At 50.5% G+C, this 21,226-nt stretch overlaps 2 protein-coding genes across 5 annotated transcripts in view; one reads left to right on the top strand and one right to left on the bottom strand.

Annotated features, from left to right (window-relative positions):
* Window positions 1–5,713: 5,713 nt before the first annotated feature.
* ADPRH (ADP-ribosylarginine hydrolase) lies at window positions 5,714–16,444 on the top strand. Of its 2 annotated transcripts, none has more exons than XM_049824531.1 (4): window positions 5,714–6,201; window positions 6,941–7,287; window positions 13,664–14,024; window positions 14,784–16,444. In XM_049824531.1, the coding sequence occupies exons 1-4, from the start codon at window positions 6,128–6,130 to the stop codon at window positions 15,169–15,171; spliced, it is 1,170 nt and encodes a 389-aa protein (XP_049680488.1). In that variant the 5' UTR covers window positions 5,714–6,127; the 3' UTR covers window positions 15,172–16,444. The 2 variants fall into 2 exon arrangements, with proteins under 2 accessions (XP_049680488.1, XP_049680489.1); XM_049824532.1 differs by lacking the exon at window positions 5,714–6,201 and adding an exon at window positions 6,445–6,543.
* A 145-nt stretch (window positions 16,445–16,589) lies between these two features.
* The window catches only part of IGSF3 (immunoglobulin superfamily member 3), a 101,635-nt gene continuing 96,998 nt past the window's right edge, over window positions 16,590–21,226 (bottom strand). For all 3 annotated transcript variants that reach the window (XM_049824524.1, XM_049824525.1, XM_049824527.1), the window contains 2 exons: window positions 20,333–20,764; window positions 16,590–19,552 (listed from right to left, as the gene is read on the bottom strand). In XM_049824524.1, coding sequence (XP_049680481.1) covers window positions 19,302–19,552; window positions 20,333–20,764 — 683 coding nt within the window. In that variant the 3' untranslated portion in view covers window positions 16,590–19,301. The remainder of the gene's footprint in view (window positions 19,553–20,332; window positions 20,765–21,226) is intronic.

Below are 21,226 nucleotides of genomic sequence, written 5' to 3'. Positions count from 1 at the left end.
CAGCTTCCTTTGCCTAGTGATTGCTGTCAAGAGCTTGCCCGTCCTTTCTGCCAGACCAGGGCCATCATGGGAACACACCAGAGGCCTAACCACAGCACAGTGGTATCTTTGGTGGCCTCCTCCAAAGGTTTCATTCCCCTGTTGGTTTGGGTACGTGCACGGGATGAGGGTGAACGCCAGAAGAGGGGAGGCCAGCAGTCGACGTCCTTGCAACACCTCCCTGCTCCTCTTTCCAGGAGAACTTCTGCATGCATCAAGGCAATGTACAAATTGAATTGCATCACGCAAAGTGCGTAAGTACAGAAAGGAAGCAGGCAGATATTTTTAAGCCTTGTCAGACCAATGGGCAAAACAGAGCATTCAGTGGTCTTGTTCATATGTTCCTCTTCTGTCACACACCAGCACTTCCCAATTCTCTGAAATCCAATTCATGAAGAAACAAATGCAGAAGTAACCTTTCAAATGTCGTGTTCTGCTGTCCCTAAGCCCTTTCCCACTAATTCTCATGCCCCTTGGTTCTTTTAGTGTATGGCCAAAAGTAGGAGTCATTCCCAGGAACAACAGTGTTTTAGAGGGAGCTGGTGAAGAAATAGCTGGAAAAGAAAGGCAAGAGAGAAGGCTCAGGTCACAACCCAGCATCAGAGAAATCCCTGTGGTGGAAAATAACCACCCAATCAAATAACTCAAAGCCACCACAGGGCTTTTCCTAACCTATCATACCTAGGATTTTGCCTAGTCTCAGTTTAAGTCATTCAAGCTGAGGAAGGTCATCCTTCAGCCTGGCAGGTCCTGGTGCTATAAGTGCTCCCCGATAAGCTAACAGGAATTTCTGAGCACCATTCCCATCCGCCTGCTTCCCCAGATTTCAGCTAGTGCCTCCAGCTCTTCCTCCCTTAAGTTTAGCTCTTGTGCCTGTACACAACCTGTGATTTCCTTAGGCAGCTTCAACATACTTGCAACTTGCTGGCAGAAGAAAGAGGAGACCCTACTCCCCAGCCTAGTTCCTTTCCCACCCTTATTTTTTACACTACCTCTAACCTTCACCTAACTCTATTTGGGCAGGATTGAGGGCCAAATGGGCTTTACGCTGCAGGCAGATGACCTTCATAGCAGGAGGTGGATGCATGCAGCTGGGAGGAGGGAAAGCTGGAGGGAAAGAGGAGGAGCAGCAGTTTTTGGAGGAGCCCAGTAGTTAATTTGCCACCACTGTAGTGTGGAAGCATGTGTTGCCTGTGTGAACCACATGTGTTTGGCCACATCTGCTGCTGTTCCAACACTAGGATCCTCAGCAGAGCTATGGCTGGGATTTCAAGATGTGCTGTGCTTTCTGTCCCAGAAGGTGAACTCCCTCTCCTGCAGCTATTACTCGTATTCCTTGCACCTGACACATCTTTTCTACAGCACAGACTGCAGTTATATTCCCCGGACTGTATCTTTTCACACAGAAAGGTGAAACCTGCTCTCAAAGCAGAAACCACTTTCAACACTTTAAATATTGCTGCTTCCACAATGCAGGAACAGCATCACTGTTTCAAAACCTGTAGCATGATGAAACGTTGTCCCCAAGCAGCTGGCCATGTTTAACCCACCACATCCCGCTAGGGCTTATCTTAACTGGCAAGTGCCAAGAACCTCCAAATTTAGCCTGCCAGTGGCTGTGAGTTGAGAGTGCTTGTAAGGCAGACTTGACGGGCCCTTCTGCTTGCAGGCACGACGCCCCTCTGATGGGCTCCTGCAGTCCCCCTGCCCCGATATGCTCAGAAAGGACACGGCCGCAACTGCTAGAAGCTCACAGAAAGAAAGTGGCAGAAAGGACAGCAATGCAGGCCCGCAAGATGCCTTCACCCTGCAGGTGGGGGCACAGTGCCAGCGCTGGCACACAACTGAAAATGAAAATGTCACTTGATTTACATTAAGAAGCAACCGGCTTGCCAGTTCTGGAGCCTCAGATCCACTGCTCGAGCCAAACCCCATGTCCACAGGAGCCAGCTGGGATTGCTTCACTGATGTCCCCAGGCTCGAAAGCAGGACTTGGAGCCTGCTGAGGAGGTCCCTGTCCCCACACACTCCTGTTTGCCAAAATGCCAGCTATAAACCTAATGGAGGGGCAGTAAAGATGAGTTTGCAGTTCCTAGTTTGCTAGATGCAGACATGGGAAGAGGTGATCATAGCTCTCGGCTCACCCAGGAGATGTTCCCTGTGTCACTGACCTTGCTGGTTGTCCCAAGCTGGCATTGCAAGGCTTCTTTCTGTCGTAAAGCAATTATCCTGCTTATCTTCTACCCTGCAGAATTATGGCTATTTGAAGCAGTTAGTCACAGGGGTGGTGGTGGTGGTGTATTTTTTACTTTTTCTTTTTAAATCTGTGTTAAAGAGGACTTTTGGAAGCATCCTGAGGGCTGTGGTAGGTGCCACAACGAACAGATCACACTCATTTTCCACCATTTCCCTTTCACCCTGGGCAGCAAGCCAGGCCCACTCTAGGACAGTTTGTGGAAGGAAGCAAGCCTGGAGAGAAAGGCGGATATTTCTGCAATGAAGTATGCTTTCTTGAATAAGAGGCCAAAGTCCAGTATTCCCTGAAACCAAGTTGGTTGCCCAGAGGCACTTCTTCTGCTGTCATCTCTAAAACTTGCTTCAGCCAAGCCCTTCAAAACCTCTCTCGCTACTCCCTGCATGACCCCATGTCTAGGCAAAAGCATCTCTGTGACTGCCTTTACCCCAAACATGGGCTGTGTTTGCAGCCAAGGCTCTCACCACCTTTTTCAGCTGTGCTTTCCTGGACAGGACAGAGGGAGGTGAAGCCCCCCCCCCGTCATTACCACGGGAAGTCAGGCAAAAAGCGAGGGTCACCACCCCACCAGGGTTAGCCAGACACAGCAAGGCAGAAAGCGCCCTGCCGTGCCTAGGGCGAAGGAATCACAGAGCCAGAAGCACCCGCTGCCACTGGGTGCCCATCTCCTGCTGCAGACATCCAGCCAGAGTGAGCGCAGCAGCCCCGAGCATCCTGCAATGGCGAGTGTTTCCCTTGCACGTGCATGTGGGGTCATGCAGTGCTGCCTCACCAGCAATCGCTGCTGGCCAGGTCCCAAGCAGACCTCATGTGGTGTTTTCTGCCCCTGTTTTGAATGCCCCTGTTACAGCGTATTATTATTTACTGGCCAGTGACAAAGACAGACATGCACCTGGGGACTGAGAATTAGGGTAAGCCCAGAAATATTCCCCACTCAAAAAAATGCCTGCTGTCATTACAGAGAAAAAAGTGCTATTAAAAGAATGAGAGACTGTTAAGGGGTTGGCACTGGTCCAAAATTAACATGGTTGAGGGCCCCAGAAGATCCTGTGGAAAGTCACCTTTGAACCTGTGGGGCAAAGAGAAGGTGACTAGGAGAAGTGAAAAATAAGAAGTCTAGATGTTCCCATGCAGCCCCATTTTGGGGACAGCTGTAGGATCCAGAACAGGGGCACTGCCATGTTTAAGAGGGTGCACCGTGCATTTTTAATGTTCACCTTCCAGCTCTTGGCCCGACCGCCTCGTAGTCCTGAGGCAATGTCCCCCAGGGTCTAAACCAGTACATAGCTCCAGTGCTGCAATACTACCCTTCACAGCCTCTGCAAATAGGAGCCCTCAACCCTGGGCTCATCTAGAAAGGCACATTTTTTTTAGTCAGAAAGAATTACCCTTTTTTTCCAGATGAATATGAAGGAAAATTCTGAGCCTAAGCAAGTGCTAACCACAGCGTCCAACACATGGCAGGGGCATGTCAGTGAGCTGCTCCAAGGTGGTACTTTCCAGGAGGCATATCCTGGCCATTGGTCCACCGCAGCCTAAATTTTCATTAAAAAAAAAATACAACAAAAACCCCAGAAAGGTGCAACATGGTAAGTCTTTAAGAACTCTTTGCATGGCTCAGCACCAGAAGGTCATTCTTGCAAAGGGGGAGCCCTCCTCCCCACACCATGGGGTGAGTCAGGGCAATGTTGTCCTGCACCATCTCCAGAGCTGGAGGTGCTCCCTGACGGAGAGCGCTCTCCTCACCCACCTCATGGGCATCCCATGGGACTCGCACAAGGAGATCCCTTTGGGATCAACGCATGCATCCAAGCCTGAAGACTGCTGCTTGCCCCACCCCAAGTTTGCAGCTTCCTGCTGATGGTTCCTGCTGCTGGCTCATCATCCTCTGTCTGTCAGCGGAGAGCCCTCAACATTTTTCTGTGACATCTTCAGATGTCACGTAACTGCGTTGCACGTCTTGGTTTCAGTTTTTAGGAAGCTGTAAGAGCTCAGGAACCAGGAAACAATTACGAGATCCAAAGATCTCAGTGCCACAGGCATTTTGTGCTGATGCAGAGGTGTTCTCCCATCTTCCTGTCCGTTTGGGGAATTGTGCAACTTTCCTCTCCGCTCTTCTGCCCTTCAGGCTGCAGCAGAAGCTGCTCCTCACAGATAGCCACCCAAAGGTCGGAGGGGTTTTCCGTCTCTCAGGCCAAAACCTTAGGAGATAAAAACTCCTCTTTGCTTTTAAGCACTGCACCAAGCCGAGTAAATTCAGAGTTGTCCTGTATAAAATAAAACAAAGCAAAGAAGCAGAAAAGGTCAGCAGGCACTGCTGGCAGTGCTGAGACTCTGGCAGCTTCTTTTCCCACTTCCTTTTCTCTTACTATTTTCTCTACCAGATGCTTCTCAGACTCCACATTTGCAGTGGGGTGCAGAGGAGCAGCAGATATCTGAATGGGCACAGCATACTAAACCACTGCAGCTGCCGGGGTTTGCTGATGCTCCCGCGCAGCCCTGTGCTCTCAGCTACCTGAAATCCCCCAGGACCGCGCTCCAGCCCCCCGCTCTCACTTGCCCCCAAATTCCCCAGGGACTCAGCTCTGACCCAATGCTACATTTGTGATTGCCCTGAAATCCCCCAGGACTGCAGCTCAAAAACTACCACTGCTTTCTCTCATAGGCACGGGGGGGGGATTTTTTTTTCCCCTTCAAGTAAGAGGTGCTGGTACCTTCTGGGGTGAACCGGGGCTCTGGAGACCTGGTGTGTGGCATGTCAAGTGATGGCTGGTCGGTAAAATGGTTCGGCCTCTGCAAAATGCAACCCCAGCCATGCTCAATCCTGTTTCTTGCTCCCGCTTCCTGCTGCTGCCCCTTCCTTGTGAATTCACTACACGCCCTCGGCCACCTAACCACCACCATTGTTTATATAAAGGATAAAGCAAGGCAACCGGATCACCAGGCGCCTCGAGACGCGACATAAAGCGGCACCGCTGGACATCGCAAAGACTAGTCCTGCTTTGGAAGAGGCTGGGGTCACCAGGAGGCTGGGGGCCGTGGGGGGAGCACAGCCCCAAAACACAGAAGGACGGGGCAGGCGCATAGGCAAAGACTCCCAGTAAAGGCTGGAGGCTCCGCACAGGCTGCAGTGAATGAATGCTGAAAAAGGAGGGGAAAGAAAAACCGAGGCTGGGGAAAGCCCCCCCCCCAGGTCTCCCCCCAGCACAGATGTTGAGCGGGGCCTGCAGACCGGGGCCTGCAGACCCGGCCCTGCTCCCACCCAGGCTGGGGCTCAGCCAGGAGGAGGGGGGCTGCTCACGCAACGAGTGAACGGTTTCAGCAGAAAAAGCAGGGGAAATGCTGAAAGCGCCTTTCATTTTTACTTGTTTTAAAATCAAATCAAATGGTTCATTTCCATGCGGCGGCTTCATTTCCATGCGGCGGCTTCATTTCCGAGTTGACTGTCGTGCCTCTGAGGGTGCCAAGAACGAGACAATCCCCCAGTGAAAGAAAACACCCGTCTCCCTCCCCAGCTCCCGGCCCCGCGGCCCGGGGACCGAACCCTCCGCCTCCGCAGGGGACGGCGCGGCCGTGACCGGGCGGCCGCGGGCGGGGGAGAGCGGGGCCCGCCGAGAGACGTCCCGGGCTCCCCCCGGAGCGGCCCCCTCGGGCCCGGCGGCTGGAGAGCTCCGCGGGGCCGGCGCCGGCGCCGGCTCCGGCTCGGCAAGGAGGGGCCTCCGCCGCCGGGCCGGTCGCGCCGCCCCGGGGGAGGCCGCGGAGGGTGAGCGGCCGGGCGGAGGCGCCTCAGGCGGGCACCGGCCGCCGAGGCCTGCGTACGCCCCGCCGAGCTGCATGTCCCCGGCGAGCCGCCTGCCGCTGCCGAGGAGGGACAGGCCCCGGCGGCCCCTGCTCGCAGGGCTGGCTGCGTAAGTACCCCCTGGGGCCGGGGAGAGGACGCCTCAGCCGCCGGCGCGGATTCCCGGCTGGGGCTCGGCAAGCCCTGCCATCCTTCCCAGCCTCCGCTTCTCCCGAGCAAGAGGGCCTCGCCGTGAGGCGCAGCAAACCCTGCGGAGGAGCGTGGGGTGGGGGTTTTTTTTTGGGGGGGCATCGCTGAAAGTACCCGCTGGGACAGCCAGCTCTGCCTGCACTAGCACCCGCTGGTGTAGTCGGCCCGTGGAGCAAGGCCAAGTACTGCCAGGCCCCCCGTGCTTATTGCCTCTGCCAGGCCCTGCGAAAACAGACGAGCTCGGCCTCACGTTATCCCCAGGGTACGAAAGCTGCTGGGAGCTGATCTAACCTTGCTCGTGCTGCGCTCAAAAATGTGGTGAACGTGGGTACGGTCACGTAACCTGCACACGTTTCTGCAGTCCTGCCCTTGCTTGTTGGTCCGTGACCCGGCCGCGATGTGCAGCGTCCTCCTGGGTGGAGGAGGTGGCCGGCTGCCCCGGCCCAGGGCTGGGCTGCCCGAGAGCTGCCATGCCCTTACCCACCGATGGGTGCACGTGGCCAGGGGTCCACAGGGAAGCACGTGCTTTGAGGAAATACATCGTCTGAGGGAGGCGCAGGTGCTAGGCTGGGTATCCAGCGTGCTGGAGCTTTGCAGTAGAGGCTCGTACTGAGCTGGGAAAGATTCTATTTTCAATCTCCCTGTCTTTTCTTTCACAGCGTTTTCTGCATTGAAGCAGTCCTGGGGCAAAAATTGTGTCCTAAGGCAATGGAAAACTATGTGGCGTCGATGGTGCTGAGCGCAGTTGGTGACACGCTGGGCTATTACAATGGGCGATGGGAGTTCCTGCAGAGTGGCCCAGCCATCCACAAGGAGCTGGCGGAGATGGGGGGACTCGGCAACTTCAGCATCCAGGGTTGGAAAGTCAGCGATGATACAGTGATGCATTTGGCCACGGCCGAAGCCCTGGTAGCTGCTGGGAAAAACCCAAGTTTAGCACATCTCTATTCCCTGATTGCAAAGAACTACAAGGAGTGCATGAATGACATGAAAGGCCGAGCTCCAGGTAACCCCTCTGTAATACTGTCTGGGCAGGGCTGTCCTCTCACTAACATCTCTCCCTTTCCTGCAGCTTGTTGCTGAGGCCCTGGCTCTGCTTTTGCCCCTTTATAGTGTTAACTGTATTTCATGTAACGGCAAAAGTTTTCCACACCCAGTACCTGTTTCAGGATGAACTAAAGAGAACAGAATAAGGCAAGCTGAAGTGGTTTGGGCTTCTCTGAACTAGATGAAAAAGATACTGTTTCGCCCACATTTACAAAACATTCTTACAGGCATGTTTGAGGCCTGGCCTTGAACTTGGGGGAAGGTGCTGGCATTTGTGCTGGGGATGTGCCTTTTCCTACACTCAGTGGATGAAAAAAGCAAATTCAACCATGTATAATGCACACCCTAAGATGCTGTGTTAAAGCAACACATTTAAACAGAGAATTAATACAGAACTTCTCGTAGGAAATGCAGTAAATTACACATACATTTGAAGGAACAAAGATCCTTGCTTGGAATAATTAAGTTTATTAAACCCCAAGTCTACTTCTGGCTAGCTCTGCATGTCTACTTTCTGTGACAGGACAGTCAGGCCACAATTGCCTTTTCTGAACTCTGTACTTCCATCATCTCTCTTTTCTCTGCATAGACACAATGGTGCTGAGTTTGCGTCACAGGCAGCTGGGACTGGCAGTGTGTCACAGTATTCAGGAAAGGCACTTGGCAGGCTGCAGCAGCCAAGCTGTATACGACATATTCCTGTAGTTCCTAGTTCACCCAGGCCTGCTGACCCAACTCTTCCCTGAGGACCCCGTCTGTCTCTGCGCTTATGGCCCAGCCTCTTCCGGATGCTTGAATTAAACTTAAATTGGACCTGCTGAGGCTGGGCCTCTAATTTGACTAGTGCAGGCAGCATGAAGTATTCAGGAAACACTTAGATTCAGCAATCCTATGCAAAGCCTATACATCGAAAAGAAATTGCCTAGACATGCCTATCTGGAGTGGCCAGAATATATAAGGAATTTTCTGGCTTGACATTAAACATGGGAAAGGCCAAATCCTGCATTGCTCTCTTAGGGCCACTGAGTGTAGTGTGACAGGGCTGTGCATTTCCAAGGTAAACCAGGTTGGAAACTTGAGCAGGAATTTATTCTGCTTACCTTTCCACAGTGAATTCCTACCTTCTTCCTCCTGTGAAGAACTAAACTATCAGTATTCTTTAACACAGATAGTCTCAGTTGTTGGAGTAGCCTAATTAATAAAATATTTAGGAAGGGGTAACGATGCTTGCCAGGATAGCAGAAGTCAGCAGGTTAAACTTCCGAGAGACTTGCTGCTGTTTTGGCAATGGACCATCTTATAGTTCCACCAGCTGATGGGGTCTGCCAAGGTGGACTAACCACAGCTGGCAGTAAGGCAGCACCTGGAAGCTATTTTTGCCTCAGCTATCTAAGTGTGGTGACTAAAAGCTGAGATGAAAAGGAGAAGAACCCAAAATTTAAATGTTAGTAATTAATAGCTAAGGCTAATAGCACACCTGCTGCAGTCCTGTGAGTAACTGAGCTGCAATATGCTCCAAAGGAGTTCCCATTTAGAAGTGAAGAATTTTAAAGTAAATTTGCTATGGACACTAATCGGAGTGACAAGGAAAGGTCAAGTTACCTAGGTAAACTAAGAAATGCAACTTCCATGGACACTTGTAACATTTTGGGGGAAGTGGGGAAAGTAACATGGAAAAAATTGAAGTCTGTTGGGGATGCTCTTGCAACAGTGTCCTGGAGTGTTTCTGCTGCAGCTGCAGGAAAGGCACTCAGCTCTGGAGAGCTTAAATACTGACACTTAACAGTTTAATGCCCACTGACATACTACCAAAGGGAATACCTAATCCACATCCTGAAAAGCTGCCTGCAGCCTGGAGTCTCCATGCTATATTGATAAATCTTAATGATAGAAGTTGCATGTCAATGATTTCTTTCAGCCATTCAGAGTAAATGGATTTTAACTGAGAACATAACCCAAGGTGATGCTGTTCTGGCCAAAGTAAGTACTCACTGGGGAATTGCAGCCCTTAAGGTTGAGAATGGAAAGTTGCTGCTGCAGCTTTCACCCAACAGAGAAGAGATTCCCCCAGAACAGTGGGGGAAAGTCACATTGCTCACCCACACAAGGGAGTCCAGGCCTGAAAACCAAAACCCACAGTAACAAAGGGATTCCCACAATGTTATGAGTCATCAGATGGCCACAGCAGGGTCCCTCAAGTATGCAGCCCCAGGAGAGAACTCACTGTTTTAATTCAATGGCAGGTTCATCCCTACATCCATTATTGCTATTTGTGATGTGCTACAGCCCCAAAAATTCATTGTTCTTTGCAGATAACGAAGCCAATTAATTAAGGGACACAAGCATGGACATACTTCTTTTTTCATGGTACAACTACATCTGCCTCCACAGCTCTCCAGGAAACCTTCTGCTTCGGAACTCTTGTCTTTCAGTCCAAGTTCTCTTCATGTGGAATTATTTACCACTATGTGGTCGTTTTAACTCACTTTTTTAAATGTGTGTTGATTGATCCCAAACAACTGTTATTATCTGTGCTCATTAAGAGTCTAAGAAAGTGGGGTGGAAGCCTATTCCAGAAATAGCATCCAGTTGTGCTTGAAGCTTTTTCAGGTTGTCTTTCTTCACGCACTGCTTTTTGCTTGTATTCTTTCCTTAGACCAGTACCCTCCTCAGGTTACTTTTAGTTTCTTACTCTTACTACAAAGGATTCCTAACCAGGATTTGGTAGATTTCCAAATCAGAACTTCCTGATTCAAAAACTCCTACACCAGTTTTTGGTTTTTTTAAACCTGTTTTTAAAAAAATGACCTGACAACATGATTTCAGGTTAGTCTTCCTAAATCAGCTTTCAAATGTTTTAGTATTTTAACTGTTTAGAAGCATGAGGATAAAACTTGTAATACTACATAAATCACAAGTCTTAGCTGTTGTATACTGTTTTACACAATTTTTTCCATTTGCAGGTTATCAGTAGTCATCTCCTAAAGTAACATGCACAGACTTAAAGCTGCAAGCAAATTGTATTGCAGAATAACCAGTCTTTCTTTACAGTTTAAGCCTTGTCATCTTCCTCATTTTCTTTTGACTACAGTTAATGCAAGAACAATCTCACTTTTTATCAAGGACTGAGTTGCCTGGTCTCAATCTGCCCAAACATGTCCTGCAGAAATGTCTTTCTCAAAGTTCCAGCAAGATTACTGAGTTCGTTTTGCTTTTGTTATGCAAATTTTGATTTTAAGCTACCTTACTCTCTTTGCTCTCTCCCCTTCCCCTTGTCTTCCTGGCAGAAGGTCTGTTTTACCAGGAACATATGAATAGGGTAATCAGCACAGCTTTTTAAAAATGTAGCTTTGTTTAAGTTGTTTTTAATGTCCTGTTAGAGGTCGTAAGTGCAATGCTTAGTATAGTCAGATTTTTGAAAAAATGCCTCAATTTTCTATTAATCATCATGAAGTTGGAAATTACACTGGTATCCCTCTTAATGATTTTGATACGTAGCAGCCAGCGCTGAATTAATAAACTACATGAAGAGCAGATTTAGAGGCCTGAACACATTCCCGCTTTGAGGCATCACAAAAACAAACTCCCAGGCAGTTCAGTTAGAGGTTGGTGGCAATCAGTCCTCACAGAGCCCGGTGCTGCCTAGACCAAATGCTCTGCCTGCTGCTTCTTCCAGCAGAGAAACGTGGCCCTGCAATTTTCACTCTGTAAATCACTGGGAAGAAGGATACGTAAGGAACATGTGGATAGATCCAGCAGTTGGCTGGCTGTGTGGCACCGCAAAACCAGCAAGTCTCATCTACTGGGAAGGGTGTGACAGTGGCGAGCAGATGGTGTGCCAGCACAGCATGCATGGAGGAAGCTGGTGAAATAGCAGGTCTGGTTCATGCCTGGGTTAAACTGTAGGCAATTCAGAGGAACTAAAGTGGCCTGACATTGTGGCCTGCGCTGATCGCAACTCATTTTTTCCAGTGCGGGAGACTTGCATAGGTCATTTCCATTCTCAAAGTTGATTTCAGTGACAGGCTTATGCAGGGCAAATAGCCCCACAGCTACAGGACTGAGCTGCTTTTTCAGCCTGAGACAACCATTCATGGGGAGCTGGTCCACTTGTTCACACTGCACGGAGGGCTGTAACCTGCACTGATCCAATAAGCCTATAATGTAACAACACTGTTGGAAAAGAAAGACACTGAGGACACTTAGACCAGCACGTGAGCTTATTCCTGGCAGCAGCCAGCCATTATTTATTTTTAGCATATGTCCAGAAGCCAGTCTTAAAGCTGTGCTTGGATATGGAGGTATTTCAGTTATAAGGGTGCTATAAATGCCATGTGCAGGTCAAATAGACTGCCATATACCAAATCCTACTGCCAAGCATATACGTGAAAGTACAGAAGTGAAGAGCTCTGCAGAGTACTTAGTGCAGTACCTAGCTGCGATTAGCAAGGTCCCAGAACATGGTGATTGAATTGCACCAAAGGTAATTGAATTGTAGAATTAGGTGAAGTTTCTTGACCAGGCTTCTTGCTTGCTACTCGATTGTATTTAGTTTGACTTTCAAAGTAACAGAGCATCTGCAAGTTTATCAGCTACCTGTCCCAGTTAGGCAGCAAAGTACAGGAGCAATGGTCTAATTTTGGGTGTGTGAAGATACCAACTGCTGCTGTTACCTTATGTGTCAGAGAGGACTGGGCACGTTGTGGTTAGAAGACTAGTCTTTTGAGTCCACTTTTGCCATTGTCCAACACATTAAAACTTATATGAAGTTGCTTGAAACCTGCCCTTGATTTATCTTTCTTGCTGGAAAAGAACTATTTCAGATTTGGCCAGGACAGAAGACTAGGAGAAAAAGGCAAGGGAGAAGAGAATCAAAGATAATTTAATGTTTCAAACCTGTTACCTCTTCCTTGCACACAAGCATTTGGGCGTAGCTCTAAAAACATGTTTCACGGTCTTAGCTGGGGAAGCTGGCTGGGCTCTGAAATTTGGTTGTGTGTGTGGAGATGGCTTTATCCTATGAATGTGCTGGACTAACAAGTGAATTTCTGAAGCAGCAGCACTGGAAGAAGCGGAGTATTTTCTTTAAAAAGTAAACAGCAGAACTATGAAAGAGATGGAGGTGGGCATGGGGGAGTTATGGTGTGGCTTCCCACCAGTAGTGAGGCAAAATCGGACTAGGGTGTCAGCTCAGAGCAGGAGAAAACTGAGGGACAAAGTATATACAATCTTGAATTGAGTGGAGCATGAAAAGTCATTATTTCTTGTCATGTAACAGTTAGAGGGGAATTTAAGAAAATTGTCAAATGGCAGTTTAAAACAAAAGGAAATGCTTTGCATAACAAAATCATGGCTACCATGGGATGTACAGGGAGTCTGAAGGCATGCATGGATTCAAGCTAAGGAGAACAGCTCATGGTGGCTAGGTCTGCTGGGGCTTATTGAACACACCACTTTGGATCCATCTTCTGGTTCAGGCAGGCTGTGCTCCTCTGTCTGCTGGAAGCCAGGCGGGCCCTCTTGGGGAAATATTGTACTTATCTCCTTTTTTATAGTATTTTTGTAGTTCTGTGTGAGTGGCTGTGTTTGAAGACGAGCTGGTAGGCGGGACAAACCTTTGGTCTCACCTAGTACACTGGTTCTTCAGCTTACTGAAGAGGAGTACAGTAGTAAAGCCAGTTATGCAGACATGTTGTGGTGAGGGAGATAACTACATTCATTGCTTTTTGATAAACTTGAACTGCAGCAAGGGAGATCTGGAAAACATTTCCTATCGGTGAGGCAGTGCGAAAGATTCCTGGGGAGCTTGTGGGGTCTCTGCCTTTAAATGTTGTGTAAAGAGGCTAAACAACTAAAAAAGTGGAGGTACTTAGCCTTGCCTTGGGTCAGAGATCCTCCAAACCTCCTTTTGGTTCTATTTATATATCTGTCTATCTAGATAGATGTGTACATAATATACCTAATATATATAGTATATATATTTTGTAAGTAAGTTATTAAATAAATATAATGAAATGTAAATATAAACAATGTAAATAAATCAGCAGTGGAGTGTTTCTTACCCCCTCTAGACGTCTAAATTATTTTCAAAACCAGGAATTTTCAGGTCTACTTGGGAGTATGCAGGATGCACCAGCAACTTAAGGCAGGATACGTATGTGAGCAGACAACTGACGCTTTTAAAGGGAAGCTCATATCCCTTATGCAGAGTAATGCTTCCTTCCCCATTACCTTGCCTGTCTTTTCTTGGTTCTCAAGCTATGTGACCCTATCTCCTACTGATGCATGTTTCTATTTATTTCTTTTCTTTCTTGGGCTCTGCCGCTCCTCTCCAGGTGCCATGTGTAAGGAAAATGTGCTGAAGCTGGATCCGGAGCGGCCAGACGGCTGGAGGATCCCGTTCAGCCCACGGGCAGGAGGCTGCGGGGCCGCCATGCGCTCCATGTGCATTGGGCTGCGTTTCTGTCACCGCGCTGAGCTGGACACCCTAGTACAAGTCAGCATTGAGAGCGGCCGAATGACCCACCACCATCCCACTGGTTACCTGGGGTCCCTGGCTTCGGCCCTCTTCACGGCTTTTGCAGTGAACGGCGTGCCCCCCCCAGCCTGGGGGAAGGGGCTGCTGGAGGTGCTGCCACGGGCAAAAGCCTATGTGCGGGACACTGGCTTCTTCGTGGAGGAGAACATGGGGCAATGGTGAGCTGCACTCCCAGCACTGGGTTTTGTTAAAATAAACCTCACGTACAAGAGGGTGAGCTCTGTTTATACTTAAGCTTCAGTAATCACATTTTGGTAAACTTCTAGAGCAGCACATGCCTGCTATGGGATCGAATCAGTTCAGAAAGTCTTTGAAGTCCCCCAGGGGAAAAATACCTCAAACTTATTTAGAAGAAAAAAAAAGAGGCAAACTGTGTTTGGGTCATGTAGTTGTAACATTTTTTGGATCCATTATGAGGTACCTAGACTTGTCATCTCAAGCAACTGTGACCTGATGAAAGATGGGAAGCAGGGCTGGGAAACAGCACCAGGCTTAGGGCTGAGCTCAGTTTGAAAGTTATAACCAAATCTGGCTGCAGATTCAGTGAGGCTCTGTGCACAGGGGCACAAAGAGACAGGGGTAGAGGTACTCTGAATTTGGGAGGATGACTCAGTTCTCGCTCTGAGCCTTGTGATTCCTGTGCAGTGCGACAGCAGCAGGTGCTGGGCTGCCTTCTCCCATGTGGCTGGAGGGAGGGGAAATCTAACTCACTGAAACACGTCCTTGTGCCTCTTACTGTAAATCATGTCCGTAGTTTGACAAATGGGAGACACCTACCATTTTGTCGAGCCATCTCTCCGAGCTTTTGATGTGGCATGTTTTCAGCTGGCACCCGGCGTGTCTGCGGACAGCTCGGGTATATGCTTCTGCCATGGGATACCTCTTACAGCCCCTCCATCCCGTCTCCTGTTTTGCAGGCATTACTTTGAAGAGCAATGGGAAAAATACCTGGCGGAGAGAGGCATATCAGACGGGGTCTCTCCACCCACCTTCCCTCCCAAGTATGGCGTGGAAGAGAGAGACTCGTTCTACACCTCCCTCAGCTACGACGGCTGGGGGGGCAGCAGCGGGCACGACGCCCCCATGATCGCCTACGATGCACTGCTGGGCGCAGGGGACTCCTGGGAAGAGCTGGCTCACCGGGCTTTCTTCCACGGCGGGGACAGCGACTCCACTGCCACCATTGCGGCTTGCTGGTGGGGGGCCATGCACGGCTTCCGGGGGGTCCCTGCCTCCCTCTATGCCCACCTGGAGTACAGGGACCGCCTGGAGCAGGTGGCCAAGGACTTGTACAACATCACCTAGGCAGGGGGGTGGCAGGGCCCCCCAGGGGCGCGCTTACCACACCTGTCGCTCCTGGTTCACTCAAGGTTTTGCAAAGTCAGTTTGCGAACCCACTGGCTTACAAACGTAAGCCAGAGCCAGACCTCCTTTTTCTGTTTGTGTGTGTTGGCTTCACCAGGGAGGCCATTTCAGAGCTAGCAGTTAGGGGTTTGTGGGTGGGGGGGAGCAGTTACGAGGTGGTTTGATGGGAGCACACAATGGTCCCTCAAGCAGCCAAGCCCTGAGACATCCCTCCTCTGCTGCTTGGCGGCTGCACATTGTCTGGGCCTCGAAAGGAGCAGGAGCACCCACTGCAGCATTGCTAGCCATGCTCCAGCAGCAGCACAGGCAGCAAAACCCACTCAAGCTGCCCCAAGCCAGGATCCTGCCCTTAAGAGCATGCCAGAGGGGGTCAGGGATGCATGCCTGACTGCAGGGATTGTACATGGGCTGGCAGCGATACCTCCCAGCAAACCTGCTCACTGCCTGGTACTGTCAACAGGGAATGCCAGGGACACCGCTTGCCATATAGGACTGAGCATTTGTAGAGCTAAAACCTCTGCTCTTTAGCACAGGGGCTATAGCAGATTGACCTCCTGGGGGCAGCGGGGCAGGGGGCAAACAGCTGCGTCTGGGGACAACAGAGTTTTCTCATACAATTATTTTAGCAAAGGATATTTTTTGTTTTAAATCAATGTGGAAAGAACCCCAAGCCCAACCTTACAGCTGTGTCAGCAGTGCATCTTGCACAATGTCACAGCACTTTTGCTATACAGGTAAGAATGTATCGCGCTACTTCCCTATTTCAGTCAATGTGGGAGTTCAAGACTACTGACCAAACCATTATTCAAGGTATAAGTGGGTAATGAGAATTAACAGGTTGCATTTTACATCAACTTAAGCAACTTCTGTAGTGAACTATATTCTTCTGCTTACATCAAGGTTACTAAAGATCATTTGCTTACCATTTGCTATGGATCATTCCATAAAGTGTTTTTTCTTCAAATCCAGACTACGACACAGCGAAGTACTTCCTTACTATTTCCAGAGCAATTTCAAGAACGGTGTATCCCATTCAATAAATAGACCTGACATGCCTCTCTTAAATGTTATGTTCTATTATGGGATGAATTGAGGGATGGGAAGGAGAAGTGTGAAGAGCCAGAGGGTGCAAGGTGTCTGCAAGCTCCAGCCTGCGAGAGAGGAGATGCGCTACTGGGCCGGGAGGAGAGTTAATGCATCAGGGAACAGGGGTGGTCAGAGAGGCTGCCTAAACATGGGAGTTCAGCACACCTTTATGCAGGGAGTGCACATAAAAGCATAATGAAAGCCCAAATCTGACAAAAACCAGCAGCAATAGGATTCACAATTTCAACACAGTTTACTACAGCTCTCAGGTGTGTTGTATAAAACATGTTTTAGTGCAACATAGTACAAAGTTTTTGTTGTGTTTTTTTTTAAAAAAAAATCCCAAACATTTTTCCACATCATGCATGGATAGGGTGTCTCTCTTCTTGGGTTTGTTACAGAAAGTTACAGCAGAGAGAGTGGTTTGAAAAGCTTCGTGTTAAAACTCATTACAGGAAGAGTCTGCCTTATAAAAACAGAAGTTTGAGACTGGGCAACACGCCAGAGCAATGGAGAAATGTCACCGGCAAGGTAGATTCAGGGACCACCGTGGGGGAGACTTCCCGGAAAAGCCTGGGCTCAGCGTAGGAACCGCTGGGCTGGGAAGAGACCCGTTCCAGCCAGGGGGAGGGGGCCATGAGACAGCCATCCAGCAGAACCCTGCTGTCGGGCAGACACACTGTTGAGAAGGAATTGGCTTGTATGCAGCACAGTACTCTCCCAGGAAAGAACGGCTCCCACTGACTTCATTTTCTCTTTTTTCCTTTAAAGCTGAAATGAGTTGCAGTTCCTGCCCGGGAGCAGTATGTACAGGAGATACTACATTTACGAAACAATACCCACTGGCTGCAGTTGCTGCTCTTTGCACCTAGGTTCTTCATTCCCATTCACTTCTCATCACACTCCTCTCTTTGCAGACGCCTTATCCAGAATGGGAAGACAAGTGTGTGGGTGTCTGATACATATATATATATATAGGAGTGTGATATTATGCATATGCTGGGGCCAGTAAGCAGTCATGTTCCAAGGAGGCAGACTTTGCAGAGGGAGGAGTAAAATTTGGGCTTCCCAGCGGAAGAAGAAACCAATGCCGTTCTGGTGGAGAAGCAGAGGTGGCTGACTTCGAACACCCTGGCACGGGATGGTCTGTGGCCATGTGGGTCCTCTCCCAAGTGGGAGAGGATGCGCGGTGCAGATCTCCCACCTGAGGCTTTGCCACCTCTGAAACATCAAGGCATCAGGGTCTAACTGACAAGTGCTACAGAGCATCTGCTGAGGTCCCCTTCTCTTCACAAAGAGCAGTCCAACCCTCCTGAAAAGGATGGTGGCTGTGGGTATGGCACCTCTCTCACACAAGGTGGGGTGGTCTTGCAGCTGTGCCCATCCATCCACCCCTGTTGGCTTCAGCCATGCTGCAAAAAACAAATGGCCGGATTTGCCAGGAAGACATCAAGGAAGACAACAAAAGGCCATTTTTGGCAAATATTTTCTTCCGCCAGACATAACGCTTAGGGCGTATGGGGGAGGAGGCGGTTTCCTCCACAGGACAGGGCAGGGGTACTTGGCATTACGGGGTATGGGAGCTCAGGTGCTCCACACGGCTAGAGCCCTGGTTTGGTTCACAAGAGCCATATCTTTCACAGAAAGAACAGCATTTCCTGCCACAGCGACTGCCTAGGACAAGAGCAGGTGACTTTGCCAGGAGGGGGAGCTTATGGAGAAATGGTTTCTCCTCCTAAAGTCCCAGAAACGAAAACCAGCAGATGCACGAACACACGCAGGGGAAGATTTCTCTTGGTCCATGGGGGCAGGGAAGCCCCCAGGGTGCCGATGCGGTGCAGGCTCCTTGCCTTGTCCAAGCTCGCGCTGGGAAGTAGTGCAAGCCTCAGGGAAACCCGTGACACACGGTGGTGAACTGCATGTCCCCGCTGCGTGGCATGCCTGTAACTGGGCTTGAACCCTGGCTGAACCATCCAGGGGCCGTGAACCCAACCCATGGAGCTTCCCCTTTTCCCCTTCCTAGAGTCATTACTTTGGTCATGTTGAAGTCTTCAGAGACTGGATCCAGCCATCCGTCCCCACACGACTGGGGCACAGAGGGAACCCGCCTCATCAGAGGTGGCAGCATGGACACCAGGGAGGAGCACGACTCTGGTAAGCTGGACTGTACAAGGACCCTCTTTGCTACCAACAAAGTCAGGGCTTTCAGGTGTCCTCCCTCCATCCCCCCCCTTCAGTTCCTGGAGACAAACTAAATTGCTTTTGTCCTGACCGCAAGCGCACCAAATATTCAGTCTCTCCAAGACCTGTGAACGTTCCCAAAAGGTGAATTGCTCCCTCCTGAAAGAACAGTAAGATGGAGGCAAGAAGATGCTGAGGCTACAGCCAGTCTTTGAGGTGGACCTCCCGATAGCCCAGCTAGCCCCTCTAGAGGTGGACCTAGCTTTATCTGTTTTGGAAGAGGGAGGAGCTAGCTCAGCACACCTCGGGAAAGGACCTTCTTCACCGTGGCACCGAGTCCGAGGAGGAAAACCAGTCTGTTTTGGAAAACTCATAACATTTACTTCCAAAGAGATTGTCCCAGGACCAAACACCCCCTGGGAACACCTCACTGTGTGGAGGGCGGGGGAAGCCTACAGTTCTTTGAGTGACCGAAAAAGAAATGACAACAAAAAAGTAATGGCCCAAAAGACAGCAACTGATGGGAGCAAAATTAATCCAAGAGGAACATCTGCTATATACAGCAAGCGCAGGGACCCTCTGTCCATTGGGGTGAGGGGATGCGTTCCCACAGGTGCTGGAGGAAGCCTCGGACTTTCCCATCTCCGCTGGCTGGGTGCTCCGCAGAGCTCAGCTGCCATGTCAGAGCACAGACATTGAAAGAAATGAAACAAGAACAACAAAACCCACTCTGTTTCTCCGGGTTCCTGGTGCGTCTCTGCTTCTCTCTCTTGCTGCACATCCCCCCAGGTGCTTCTGCCTCTTTAGTCCATGGTTCCTGGGTGGATGCTGAGGACTGGCGGCTCAAGGCAAGTGGGAGAGTAGTTGAGGTGAGGCTCTTTGATCCACAGCAAGGGGACCCCGTTCTTGCCCTCCGAGTTCTTGCCGGAGTTTCGGCTCTTGAACCGCACCAGGAGGATGGTGATGATCAAGATGCCAAAGATGGGGAAGGGGTAGAAGAACACAAAATAGAAGAGGGCGTCGTTGGAGCAGATGACAGACTGCAGGGTGGAGCCTGGAAAGAGACACAGGACAGTCACATTTCATGGCTTCTCTGCAACGCAGGGCCTACAAACTTCTTTGGAAACACACAAAACCAGATGCTTATTGATCTGTATCAATGCAGGAGGTGGGGCACTGAGAAAAATACCAGTATCGGAAAACAGAGCAGCAGAAGAAAGTTATTGCAGGGCATGTTTTGGCTTTATCCCCCCAAGAGTTTCAAGAGTGCTAGAGAGAGTCCTCTCTGGTACAGATTTTTCGGTATCTATTTATAAAGTGGGGAAGCCTCGCAAAACGTTGATTCCCTCAGCGGTGGTACACGTAGGCAGCACCCCAGGGCATCTCCCTTAAGGGCCCACAAAACTCTCATCACCTCTGTCATCTCTGGGGCCTCTAAACCATCCGATGTGTTCAAGAGCTGCTGGGAGGAGACCCTTGTGCCACAGCCTGCACCCTTGTGCAGAGCTAAGCCAACTTCCAGGGTGTTTCCCAAATGGGAAGGTTAAACCCCAGTAGGGGGCAATGTCCGCCCCCACTGACTCCAGACACAGCAGCCAGTAAGTGCTGTGGGGTGGGCAGCCCCGGCACAGAGCTAAGTGCAGCGTGGATGCTCAAGCCCAAGCAAGAGCTGGGCTACAAGCCATCAAGCTGGCTGGAAAAGCGCCGGCACCACAGACTTGCCCTGGCGCAGGCGAGACCTAGTCCCACTCAACTCGGCCTTTTATCTTGGTTGAACCAAAGACGCAGGGGATGCCAGGGCCATGCCCCCAAGAGGGTCATCGCCTCTTCTCACCTGCATCCTGCACGTGAACGGCGACTGTCCCTGACTCCTCTTCTGCCAGCCGGTACCACAGGCCGTTGGGGTCCGCCAGCCACTCCTCCACGTGGCACGAGTAGTTGCCGGTGTCAGCACCGCCAGCCTGCAGCACCGTCAGCCGGAAAAGCACCGCCGAGAGCCTCTGGAAGCGCAGGCGGCCCTCCCAGCGACCGGCCTCGGGGCTGAAGACGGCATCGGGGCCCACGCTCAGCACCGCCTCCCTCTCCTCCTCCTCTTCCTCGTCCTCCTCCGCGCGGCTGCCCGCCTCTTTAGCCCGCAGGTTGTACCACGTCACCGCAAAGTGGGACTCTGGGCTGGAGCGGGACAGAATGCTGCAGTCCAGCGGGAAGGACTCCTTCTCCTGCACTGTGAGGTTGGCGGTGGCTGTGTCCACCTGCAAGGTGGGATCTGAGATGACAAAAGGGGAGCGGTGAGCACTGAGCAAAATGCTGCTACCAAAGGCACCCTGCCCCGGCGCAAACAGACTGTCACAGCCCTGGTGCTGGGCGAAACCCAAAGGCTTGACAAGGCCTGCCAAGTCCCACAAGTACCTCTGTGGTCAACCCTGCAGGCTCAGCATCCTCCCCTCACTGCACGCCGCCCGGCACAGGGTCCAACAGGAGCTGGCTGTGAGTGCCGTGCTACCGCCCTGCCAGTGCGGACCCTCACACCAACTAACGGGCATGCGTGTGAAAGGAGAAAGCTGCTGCAGCTCATCCAGATGTGCTGCAAGAACACAGCAGGAAATACCGAGGTTTGATGCACGCGCTGAGGAGCAATGTACTACTGCTTCCCAGCTACCGGTACAAAGAGCATTGCACTCATGCTTTTTTTTTTTATTTCTTCGAGAGTGCTCAAAGGACTTGAAAA

This window comes from Accipiter gentilis, chromosome 21 (genome assembly GCF_929443795.1).
Source record: "Accipiter gentilis chromosome 21, bAccGen1.1, whole genome shotgun sequence".
Lineage (NCBI taxonomy): Eukaryota > Metazoa > Chordata > Aves > Accipitriformes > Accipitridae > Astur > Astur gentilis.
The sequence above is the reverse complement of the archived record's forward strand: the minus strand, read 5'-3'. Positions and strand labels throughout refer to the sequence as shown.

Bases quoted from the DNA above. Each gene is read 5' to 3' on its own strand.
- ADPRH (XM_049824531.1), top strand. From the start codon at position 6,128: ATGTCCCCGGCGAGCCGCCTGCCGCTGCCGAGGAGGGACAGGCCCCGG. The intron at 6,202-6,940 runs GTAAGTACCCCC...TTTCTTTCACAG, and splicing joins CTGCTCGCAGGGCTGGCTGC to CGTTTTCTGCATTGAAGCAG. The intron at 7,288-13,663 runs GTAACCCCTCTG...GCTCCTCTCCAG, and splicing joins CATGAAAGGCCGAGCTCCAG to GTGCCATGTGTAAGGAAAAT.